Genomic DNA, 12,857 nt, shown 5'->3' with positions numbered 1-12,857 from the left:
CACAGCAATCAAATAGTAAATGGAGCCATAAAACTCTCCTGCTTTTAGTTGGATATCAGGCCCAGAACATCAGAGTTACCTACATTCAGCTGTCTACCTTGTTTGTTCTCCTCAATCTCTCTATAATTATCGGTGGTTTTAATCATTTATCGCAGAGCCCCATTTGCATCACCAGCCAATTAATCTCTGCTTGCCTTCAGTTATTACAAGCTGTAAATTTATGGGAAATATCTACTTTAGAAAGAAGGCAAAGAATATAAATTCCATTTGATAATTTTCTCTTTTATTCCACAGGTTCATGCCCAAACTTGGGAATGAGTAGAAGCGAGCGACCCAGCTACAAGCACATAACCATGACTTCGACCCCGAAGCTTCCTGTCCGATCGCACAGGCCTCTCTGTCTATCAGTCTCTTCAGATGGCAACGGGAGATATGCGGCCTTGGAATCCCATGATTTTAAAAGCAGCCTGAAATCTCAGGTATGTGCGAGATATTTTCAACCCTAAGTGAAGTGTGGTACTTACTGTAAAGAAACATTGCCAGGTGTGGTCACGGGTGGGCTGGGACCATGGAAAGCAATCTAAACTCTGAAGATGATTAGATATTTTAGTGAGCCACCAGCTAGTGTGGGAAACAAATCAATGGTACCCATAAGTAAATCTCAGTAGACACACATATCCTGGAAGGGATGACAATTATGAAAGGATTTGATTTGTTGGAACTGCAATCATTTTTTTGTCTTCTGTTGTTTCATAAAATTCTGTTGATACTGATGGGACGAAAAAGAGATTGTCCTAACCTTCAGCAAGTGAGCCCGTGCAGAATAGACCATATCTACTTCTCTGAACCTGTGACTTGAATTCTTATACTTTTAATTAAACTCATCACATTGTTGATTTAAATAACAGAGATGAAAGGAATATTAGAACTAGTGTTCTCTCTTTCATTTCTTTGATGTATATTGCCTTTCAGTGCTTTATGGCATTAGAGACAGTCCAATAGTAATTTACTAGGCTACCTCCTGGTTTGAGAGGATTTCCAATCATAAGTGGCTAAAGAAATTAGATGTATATTCTTTGGAGTTCAGCATAATGATGGGTGATCTCACTGAAGCATAAAAGATCATTTGGAGGGCATAGTTACAAGACTAGGATGTTATTATTTAAACCTGAGCTGTGCAGGAACATCTCACATAGGATGGTGAATCTCTGGAAAGCTGTCTTTCAGAGGAGTTGTGGATGCTAAATTACTGGGGGAATTTAAAGAGGAAATTGATAAATTTTAAAGAATCGGGGAACTGCGGCAGTGGGATCTGACACAAAGGAGGAGATGAAGCCTTGGCACTGATTAGCCATAATCAGAATGCCTGACAAGGCAGGCTTGAGGGTCTTAGTGACCTACTCTCCTCCTCTTTTTATGCTCTTGCAGTTTCTTCAGGTTGCTATTCATGTTGTAGTTGAGTCCTGCAACCTCCAGCTGCCCATAAATCTGCCACAGTTTTGTGTGGTCCACAGTGTCAGTCATGTGCAGCAGGTGGGGTATGATGAGTATCAGATCTCCAGTACTGTTCTCACCTGACACCCTACTGTCCACTTTTAATTCGTAGCTGACTAGGTAGCAATTAAGGTGTAAGAAGGACAGCAATTTATGTACGTTGTTGAAGCCCTTCTTCTGTCTACTTGAGTCCATCAACTCTTTTTTAAAAGCATCAAATTCAGCATGTGCTGCTCCTGAATCACTTGTGCAGGAGGTGTTACTAGTTTACTGTAATTAACCAAAGTTACCTACCGGCAGTTATCTCAACAAAATCAAGTTTGGCATCCCTTTCTCTTTTCCTTTGTATATACATTACAACTAAAACAAAATGCTACGCATCATCTCTTATAGAATATTGATTAACATTTGTAAAGAATACTTTTGAGGAAGGGCTAAGGAAATATAGAGAGGAAATGAACAAGTATTTGGTAGGATCATCATCAGAACTGTTGAGAGTGGCTGAGTTGTTTATGAAGTGTTAACCTGTCCTTATCTCTTGTCAAATGGTGCTGAACTAACTGCGGACAATGTCGGCACTGGGTGACTTTGGCTGTCTGTATACTTATTTATTAGTTTTAATTCCAGTGGCTTGCCTTTCATCACCATCTCCAGTCATCTCCACAGTTTAGACTAAAAGACCGTAAGACCATAAGACATAGGAGCGGAATTAGGCCATCTGGCCCATTGAGTCTGCTCCGCCATTCAGTCATGGCTAATCCTTTTTCTCTATCTCCTTCTCAACCCCTGTTCCGGGCCTTCTCCCCGTAACCTTTGATGCCATGTCCAATCAATCTCTGCCTTAAATACATCCAACAACCTGGCCTCCACAGCTGCATGTGGCAACAAATTCACCACCCTTTAACTGAAGAAATTTCTCTGCATCTCTGTTTTGAAAGGGCGCCCCTCTATCCTCTTATCCTAGACTCTTCCACCATGGGAAACATCCTTTCCACATCTACTCTGTCTAGGCCTTTCAGCATTCGAAAGGTTTCAATGAGATTCCCCCCTCTTCCTTCTGAATTCCAGCGAGTACAGACCCAGAGCAACAAATGTTCCTTGTATATTAACAACCCTTTAATTCCTGGAATCATCCCTGTGAACCTTCCCTGGACCCTCTCCAATGCCAGCTCATCTTTTCTGCTATGAGGGGCCCAAAACTGTTCACAATACTCAAGGTGAGGCCTCACCAGTGCCTTATAAAGCCTCAGCATCACATCCTTGCACTAGTATCCTAGACCAGGGGACCCCAACCTTTTTTGCACCGCGGACCGGTTTATTATTGACAATATCCTTGCGGACTGGCCCACCCGGTGGTGGGGAGGGTAGGGTTGCCAATGGACAAGAGTAGCAGTCAAATACGTTGTGTTTACCCGAGAAAGACTACCATGACTATGAAGCCTTGCACGGGCACCTGTGTGCGCGTACGTGTATGTGCTGACTTTTTTCTACAATAGTTTTTGGCAATTCTGTTTGGGGGGTGGGGCGGTATTAATCACTACCGGAATATAGGTGATAAGTGGCTAATACACTCAATTTTGTTTCTAAAGAGTTTATCTAACAAATTTAATATTAAACACACAGCACATATTGTTCTCGCATGAATATAGTGATAAGTCAATTATCAGGGAAGGACAGGGGAGCTTGAAGTAAGTGTTGAACGAACTTCCACTAGAAGTGGTAGAGGCAGGTTTGAGATTATCATTTAAAGAAAAATTGGATAGGTATATGGACAGGAAAGGGATGGAGGGTTATGAGATGAGTGCAGGTCAGTGGGACTAGGTGAGAATAGTGTTCGGCATGGACTAGAAAGGCAGAGATGGCCTGTTTCCATGCTGTAATTGTTATATGGTTATATAAGTCACTTATAAGTCAATAGCATCATAACATTTTAAGTAACGTTTGAATATTAAACACACAGCACAAACGTTCCCTGTATGAACATATAAAACCATTGCAACACACCAATATCGCTGAATCAGTGGGAGTCCTATGCTTGTTTCCCTGCAACAAGACGGTGCCATCGAGGGGTGATGGGAGACAGCGATAGAAGGGGGTTCCTTATGTCCAGTCTATTCTGCAATTTAGTTTTTGTTGCATTCATTGCAGAGAGATGTTGGAAATGGAAGCAACCTTTTCAGTGCTTTCGTGGCTATCTCAGGATATTTAGCCTTGACTTTGATCCAGAATGCCGGCAGAGATGTTATGTCAAACATACTTTTCAGCCCGTCGTCATTTGCAAGCTCGAGGAGTTGATCTCCGTCCCGTGCTGACATGGATGATGCGTGCGTAATAACCTCGCGTGCGTTCAAGCTCAACATTGGCTGTAACAGGGAATGAGGAAAGGTGCAGCTGACTCATATCACCAAATCATATCATTTCCTCGCGGTGGTTGGGGACTGCTGTCCTAGACCTCTTGAAATGAATGCCAACATGGCATTTGCCTTCCTTACCACCAACTCAACCTGCAAGTTAACCTTCATGGTGTTCTGCACAAGTCCCTCTGCATCTCAAATTCCTGGAAGTTCTCCTCATTTAGAAAATAGTCTGCACATTTATTTCTACTACCAAAGTGTAGAAAGGACTATGCATTTTCCAACATTGTATTTTATTTGCCACTTTCTTGCCCATTCTCCTAATCTGTCAAGTCCTTCTGCATCCTACCTGTTTCCTCAACACTACCGGCCCCTCCACCAATCTTCGTGTCATCTGCAAACTTGGCAACAAAGTCATCTATTCCATCATCTAAATCATTTATATACAGCATAAAAAGAAGCGGTCCCAATATCGAGCCCCTGCGGAACACCACTAGTCACTGGCAGCCAACCAGAAAAGGATCCTTTTATTCCCACTCGCTGCCTCCTACCAATCAGCCAGTGCTCTAACCATGTTAGTAACTTTGCTGTAATACTATTGGCTTTTAACTTGGTCAGCAGCCTCATGTGTGGCACCCTGTCAAAGTCCTGCCGAAAGTCTAAATATACAACATCTACTACATCCCCTTTATCTATCCTACTTATCTCCTCAAAGAATTTCAACAGGTTCATCAGGCAGGATTTTCCCTGATGGAAAACAAGCTGCCTTTGTACTATCTTGTCCTGTGTCACCAAGTACTCCATCACCTCATCCTTAACAATTGACTCTAACATCTTCCCAGCCACTGAGCTCAGGCTAACTGGTCTATAATTTACTTTCTGCTGCCTTCCTCTTTTCTTAAAGAGTGGAGTAAAATTTTCAATTTTCCAGTCCACTGGCACCATGCCAGAGTCCACTGATTTTTGAAAGATTATTTCTAATGCCACCACAATCTCTAACACTACCTCTTTCAGAACCCTACGGTGCAGTTCCTCTGGTTTGGGTGACCTATGGACCTTTAGGTCTTTCAGCTTTTTGAGGACCTTCTCTCTTGTAACAGTAGCTGCAGCCACTTCTCTTCCTTCACACACTACAACATTAGGCACACTGCTAGTGTCTTCCACAGTGAGGACTGATGCAAGCTACTCATTTAGTTCATCAGCCATCTCCTTGTCCCCCTTTATTATTTCTCCTGCCTCATTTTCTAGTGGTCCTATATCCACTCTCATTTCTGTTTTATTTTTAATATATTTGAAAAAACTGTTACTATCCACTTTGAAATTATTTTCTGGCTTGCTTTCGTATTTCATCTTTTCCCTTCTAATGATTTTTTTTTCTAGTTGCTCTCTGTAGGTTATTAAAAACTTCCCAATCCTCTATCTTCCCACTAATTTTTGCTTTGTTGTATGCCCTTGCTTTTGCTCTTAAAATAGTTTTGACTTCCCTTGTCAGCCACGGTTGTACTATTTTAGCATTTGAGTCCTTCTGCATTTTTGGAATACACATGTCCTGCACCTTCCTCAATTTTCCCAGAAATGCACGCCATTGCCGCTCTGCTGACATCCTGCCAGCATCTCCTTCTGGTTTACTTTGGCCAACTCCTCTTGCATACCACTGTAATTTCCCTTCTCCACTGAAATACATCAGACTTTACTTTCTCTCTATCAAATTTCAAGTTGAACACAATCATATTGTGATCACTGGTTCCTAAGGGTTCTTTTACCTTAAGCTCCCTAGTCGCCTCCGGTTCATTATATAACACCCAATCCAGTATAGCTGATCTCCTAGTAGGCTCAACGACAAACTGCTCTAAAATGCTATGTCCTAGGCATTCAACAAACTCATTCCCTTAAGATCCGTTACCAACCTGATTTTCCCAAAATGCTACAACTCCCATGACTACCATAGCATTGCCCTTTTGACTCGCCTCTTCTATTGCCTGCTGCAACCTCTGATCCACGTCCCAGCCGCTGTTGGGCGGCCTGTATATAATTGCCATCAACGTCCTTTTGCTCTTGCAGTTTCTTAACTCAACCCACAAAGATTCAACATCTTCCGATCCTATGTCACATCTTCCTACTGATTTGATGCCATTCTTTACCAGTAGAGCCACCCCACCCCCTCTGTCTACCTTCCTATCCCTCCAATTTTCCAATATAGTCCATGTTTCTTTTTGTCCTTCCTAACACAGAAGCACTTTAAGCTGAGAAGACATTGCAATTATACTTCCTGGTGAATTTGTTAACTGAAATTTGTCAGATGTATTAAGGTACAGTGAAAAGGTTGTCATGCATGCTGTTCATACAAATCAATCCATTATACACTACACTGAGGTGGAACAAGGTAAAGCAATAGCAGAATGCAGAGTGAAGTTTAACAGCTACAGAGAAAGAGCAGTGCAGGTGGACAATAATGTACAAGGTCATAATGAGGTAGATTGTGAGGTCAAGGATATGTCTTATCCTCGGGAACAATTTATTAGTTTTATAATAGTGGGGTAACGTCCTTGAGTCCGCTGGTATGTGCTTTCAGTTTTCTGTATTTTCTGTCCAATGGAAGAGGGGAGAAAAGGGATGATGTGCAGGGAGAGAGGGGGTAGGTGTTTGCTTATGCCTGCTGCTTTGCTGATGCAGTGAGACAAATAGACGGAGTCCATGGAGGGAAAGCTGCTCTGCTGCTTTCTGTGATGTGCTGAACTGTGTCCACAACTCTCTGCAGTTTCAGTGGTCACCGACAGAACAGTTAATGTTTCAAGAGCACATTGAGAACATTTTTTTCAATAAACATCAGCATTTTTGTAGTTCAGAGTTAATACCCATTTTAAAGTTCTTTGGAAAAAAATGCAAATATTTCAGAAAGACTTTGCATTCTTTTATGAGAATTTTTGTAGAGTAGGTTTTTGCATAAACCTCACAATTACATTAGAACACGAAATGTAGGAACAGGAGTTGACCATTTGCCTTTGTGAACCTGCTCTACCATTCAACAGATCATGGCTAATCTTCTACAGCAACTCCATTTTCCTGTCCTGCACCTATAGCTCTCGATTGGTCTAATATTCAGAAATGTTTAGCCAGTCACTTAAATGGGCAAGGTAGAAAGGATATGGTCCGAACAACAAAATGGACAAACAACTAATGAGCAGAAGACAACAAATTGTACACAAATACAAAAAGAAAAAAACAACACAATAATAATCAATAAATATTGAAAACATGAGATGAGGAGTCCTTGACGATGTGTCCATGGGTTGTGGGAACAGTTCAATCTTAGGGTGAGTGAAGTTGAGTGGAATTAGAACCTCGGGTTCAACAGTCTAATGGCTGAAGGTTAATAACTGGTCCTGAACCTGGTGGTGTACATTCTGAGGCTCATGTAGCTCTTTCCTGATGGCAGCATGGCCTGGATGGTAGGGGGTCCATGCTAATGAATGCTGTTTTCCTGCAACGGCACTCCTTGTTGATGTGCTCAATGGTGGGGAGGACTTTACCTGTGATGAACTAGGCTGTGTCCACTATTTTCCATTCAAAGGCATGGTGTTTCCTTACCAGGACATGATACACATCTATAGGAGTTTGTCAAAGTTTTAGATGACATGCAAAATCTTTGCAAGCTTCTAAGAAAATCGAGGTGCTGCCATGCTTCTTTGTAATGACACTGGCGTTCTGAGCCCAGGAAAGATCCTCTGGAATTACATGTAAGCTTGTAGTTCTTTCTTGCATGACTTGTTCTTTTTTGTTTGTGGGTTGGCAGGTGTATTTTCTTTAGACATGATGATGAATGGGGAAGTATGAATTACTGCAGGAGAGTGTGGAGCTGTGAAAGGAATGCTGATTTGTGTTTGTGGGGGGCTGATTGTGGTTATCAGGTTGTGCACAAAGGTAGTTTGGAGCAGTTCTTTTTATATTTGGTTCCAGATGACATGTATTGGTGCAACTAAAGAGAATCACAGCAGTGGACATCCCAGGCAAAAATGTGGGCTGCAGGTGGTATATTGCCTGCATTGTCTTCAGCCACTTTTTTTGTCTCCTTTTATTCTTCCTCATCCTCTTCTTCAAAAGAAGAAGCCAAAGTTGCTTTGTTCTCTGCACCATCTTACTCCTGTGCATCTTGTTCATCTTAACGTTGTTGCAGTTTTGTGGAGAGAGAATGTGCTACTGTAATTATCCATATCTTATCTACAGTGCACAGGAGGGTGCCCTCACATCAGTTCGGCTGCCTGGTTTCTGCCTTTAGTTTGCCTTCGGTCTTTACAGTATCACAATAGGTAATCATGTGACGTTCACCCGCATAGTTCTGGACTTCATGGTGTCTCCCAGCTTTTTCTAAGTGTGGACAGATTAGACAGGATGGACTACAACAAACCAAAAGCATCATTACAGCTGCTTGGGAATCTTAACACACCTCTACATCGTACTTCCTTGAGGTTAACAGTTGACCTCGTTTCATCTTAGGGTGCCTTAACTACCTCATGCATTCAACCAGTGACACCCTGTAATATTGGGAACCAACTAGTACTATCAAGGTGACTGCACACTTATAGATTTGGTTGGTCACCCTGTTGAAACCACACTCTTTGGAAAACCGTTCAAGATTCAGGATCATTTCCTGAAAAGGAGAACAAAATGATTGTTGCTCCGGATGCAAAGAAGCATTAAAAAAACACCATAAGCATAAAGCACACAATAAAAACACAATAAATATAAAAGCAATCCCATAAAACTCAATGTACAAATAATTGTTCTATTCATAGGCTGATTATATGTACATAGACTGATTGATAAAGTGACACTAAGTGATGTGTATGTAGTGGTGGTGGGGTGGGTTAATGTGCGGAGGATTTGACTCACCTGATGGCTTGGGGGAAGTAATTGTTTTTGAATTTAGTGGTCCTGGCGTGGATGCTGCCTTTTCCCAAATGAGAGTGGGACATACAGTCCATAGGCAGGGTGGGAGGGATCCTTTACGACATTGCTGGCTTATCTTGAGTCCTGCCAAAGGGTTTCGGCCCGAAACGTCGATTGTGCTTGTTTCCATAGATGCTGCCTGGCCTGCTGAGTTCCTCCAGCATTTTGTGTGTCTTGCTCGGATTTCCAGCATCTGCAGATTTTCTCTTGTTTGTGGTGTCTTTTTTCTGGCACCTTTTTGGATATATGTCCTTGATGATAGGTAGGCATGTGCCAGTGATGCTTTGGACAGTTTCAGCTACTCGTTGCAGAGCCCTCTTGTCCATCACAGTGCAGTTTCTGTACCAGACGGTGATGCAGCATGCTAGGATGCTCTCAACTGTACATCGGCAGAAAATCATGTCCATTGACCAGCTTCCTTCAGCCTTCTCAGAAAGCATAGATGTGCGTGACCTCCTTGACTAAGGAGGATGTGTTTTGGGACCATGAGAGTTTGTGCACTCCCAGGAGTTTGAAGTTGCTTGTCGCTGCGGTGAAGAGGGTGTGAGTGGTGCAGATTGTCCTGAAGTTGATAACCTCTTTGGCAGTAAGACCAAGGAGAAGGTTATCTGCCTGACACTAGGCCTTGAGCTCTTTCACCACCTCTCTGCAGGGCATCTCATCATTGTTCTTGTCTCATCATTGTTGCCTCATCAAGAATAAAGTATCAGAACTCTGCCATGCAAAAATCATCCAACAACTAATTTTATCTAAACAAAAATCGTATTCTTTCATTACATTATTATTAAGTCATTTTTGACGGTCCTGTTAAGTTTAGCAATGTGAAGAGGTTGTACAAACTTGGATTGTTTTCAGAGGTTGAGGGGGCAACCTGACAGAATATAAAGATGCAGATAGTCAGTAATTATTCCTGGAGTGGAAATGCTAAATACTAGAAAGTGTCATTTTAAAGTCGGGGTGGGAGTGGGGGGGAAGTGTAGGAGATTTATGAAGCAATTTTTTTTACACGGACCGATAGGGGCCTGGAAAGTGCTGCCGGGGGAGTGGTGGAAGCAGACAGGTGGGAACGGTGGTGTATACATTATGTGTGGGCGGTTAGATTTAGTTTGGGTTGAAATCCTGGTCAGCACACATTATGGGCTAAAGGGCCTGTGCCTGTGCTGTACCATTCTCTGTCTAATGAGAAGAATATTTTCCCTGACAGTTTCACCATCTCTTTCAGATGGACAAGGCCTACTCAACCGGGGCGTCAAGCAGCACAGGGTCTTTGGAGAGAGCTTCCCTCTTTTGTGCTTCTGGATCAGCCACATCTACGTCAAATTTATCAGGCTCCAACGAAACACTGGCCAAGACCAAGTCCTCCAGCAGGTTTTCTCTATTTTCGCCACCTTGGAACAGCAGCTCAGAATCGGACTCCAACCCACCCTCGAGGTCTGGGTCCAAAAAACTGAAGAACCACAGTCGCAAGACCTCAAGCAAAACAGACAGTCCAAGGGACTGCAAGCACGGCATCCCTGAGCAGCTGCAGTACTCTGAACCTGTCATTGCCAAGGTGACTGAATATATTTATGTGGGGAATCTGAATGCCGCCTACAGTGGACGTATCCTGTGCAAGAACAACATTGATAGCATTATTGATATGAGCAACCTCCCTGGAGAGTTGAACATGTGTCTCATCCCGTGTACCTGCTCCAAGAATGTAAAGCACAGCTGGTCTCGTCTCAAGGTCAACATCAATGACTTTTCAAATGAAGATGTTTTCCCTTTGAAAGAACACTGCTTTGAAGACATCAATGGCTGTATCAGCGCATCAGCTGAGAAACAGAAACGAGTCCTAGTTCATTGCCGGGACGGGTACTCCCTGGCACCTACGTGTATTATACAGTACCTCATGCTGAAGCAAAACATGCATCTTATGACAGCATATGAATTTGTGAGATCCAAGTATCCACTGAATATCCAGGAATGCCATCAGAATCTTTTAGTAACACTTGAGAAGTCACTGAGGCCAGGGAAAAAGGACCCTGGGTGTTTTAAGCAGGCACTGTCTCGAAAGATAGCTTGGACTTAATCTTTAAGTCTTGTATCTTTACAGCCTGTCCAAATAAATGCCTTAACGATTCTCTCAGTGTCTGTTGGTCAAAAGTTAAAAACTTGAAACATTTGCCTGCAAGTTTGTTTGGCTTGAATACTTTGTTTCAGATACAAAACTTGGGCAAACTATTTCCTTCCTAGCGTATTTATGTACACTTTTATAAGTTGTCCATTATTTTCTTCCTGCATTAAATTTTTCCCGTAAATTATATGCATCATTTTCCAAATGGAATAAATAAAAGAGTGACAAGATATTCCATTGGACCCATTTAGGTGAACTGTAGTATCATTCCATTTATCACAAATGCCAAGGTGGGTCACTCTAATTACGGTGGAAAAATTGGATGACAATTTCTTTTAGAGCACACTGTCTCCTACCTGGGAAGAAATGGTAAATCTTGAGCTGTATTTTACTGATGGAGAAAGGTTTCCGGAGAAATTCTCAGCTTGCAGCTGCTGAGAATTTGCCATGCTTTTCATCAAGAAGAACATTAGATCTTAAGAAAATTCTACCAATGACCACACACACACACACAGAGGCATTAAAAAAAAAAGATTGTTGTATCTCATCCATGGCAGATAGGGGCTAGAGAAGATGTGGGGAAAAGGTGGAGGGAGGAGGGGGACCCTATGATCTCCTTTATGTGCTTGTGTGGACACATCCACAAATGCCTGCCCTGATGGAGCCCCATAAAACACTGTGTGCTGACTGACCAATGAAACAGCACGTTCCAAAGCTGTAATCATTTATGGACTTTAAAAAATATAAGCTTGCAAGTATCTGGAGCAGTGCAAGGTGAATCTGGCAGGTGCCGTGTGCAAAAGATTGCCACCAGAAACAAGATCCCTGAATTCACATCCCATTCATAATTGTTTACAGTTTTGCTCTTTGTTTTGTTTTTGTGACTGTCAGAAGACAGTTGTTCTGTATTCATAGAAAGTACAGTGTAGATGGTGAAAAGTACAGTGCTGAACTTACTATGTAATTTCGCCTGTTCATTTATGAAGTTCAGCTGCATTTGTTTGGATACCAATCAAAAGTGCCTGGTTTAACTTTGGGACAGTCACGGTTTTACCTGGAAATTATTATCAGTGCAACCTACACTAGCTGAAGGAGATTTTTGTGCACTTGGAGTGCAAATCATTCAATTAATGTTTTTATTTATATTAAAATTGAAGCTTAATATAAACTGATTGGGCTGCAGCATTGTAACAATAGCTGTAATAAGTTCCTTGCACCATCCTTGGCCCGAGAATGTTTAGTCAGTGTTAAAACATAGGTTGGCACTAAAGGACTGTGGCCAGTGGCTTACAAGCTAAAATACAAAACTAATTGTAAATTAAATTTTGTGAAAGAATGAACAACTTTGTGTGTACAAATTACCAAAAAAAATACAAGAACTGATAGGAGTGCAAAAATTGAACAAAAGAGCTGGCTTTTAGCTGCTGTAAATATTAGGATCAACGTGTTCCCAAGCAGTACAATCGGTTCCAGAAATCTGGAGGGTAGTTGCTGTTGATACCAAATTGAAGAAAGGCACTGGAGATAAACCAGAAAACTGCTAGCTGGTGAGGCTTACAATATGGCCATTTTACTATGTACCTCCTCTACCTAATAACATGGCCACTGAGTGAAAGTTCATAATATTCTGCTGCAGTAGCCCATCCACCTCAAGATTAGACGTGCTGTACGTTCAGAGATGCTCTTCTGCGCACAATTGTTGTAACGCATATTTATTTGAGTTACTGTCACCTTCCCGTCATCTTGAACCAGTCTGGCCATCTTCCTCTAACCTTTCTCATTAACAAGGCATTTTCGCCCACAGAACTGGTAAAATCTAGAGACTTATGTGTGAAAATCCCAGGATTTCAGCAGTTTCTGAGATACTCAAACCACCCCGTCTGCCACCGACAACCATTCTTCCCCACTCTGATGTTCGGCCTGAGCAACAACTAAACCTCTTGACC

General features: G+C 42.1%; 1 protein-coding gene across 1 annotated transcript in view; it reads left to right on the top strand.

Annotated features, from left to right (window-relative positions):
* LOC140205524 (uncharacterized) overlaps positions 1-11,036 on the top strand; it is a 65,394-nt gene extending 54,358 nt beyond the window's left edge. Inside the window, exons 4-5 of the mRNA XM_072273146.1 lie at positions 295-479; positions 10,018-11,036. Of these exons, the coding sequence (XP_072129247.1) occupies positions 295-479; positions 10,018-10,866 (1,034 nt within the window). The 3' untranslated portion in view covers positions 10,867-11,036. The remainder of the gene's footprint in view (positions 1-294; positions 480-10,017) is intronic.
* The last annotated feature ends 1,821 nt before the right edge of the window (positions 11,037-12,857 follow it).

Source organism: Mobula birostris, chromosome 11 (genome assembly GCF_030028105.1).
Source record: "Mobula birostris isolate sMobBir1 chromosome 11, sMobBir1.hap1, whole genome shotgun sequence".
NCBI lineage: Eukaryota > Metazoa > Chordata > Chondrichthyes > Myliobatiformes > Myliobatidae > Mobula > Mobula birostris.
The sequence above is the reverse complement of the archived record's forward strand: the minus strand, read 5'-3'. Positions and strand labels throughout refer to the sequence as shown.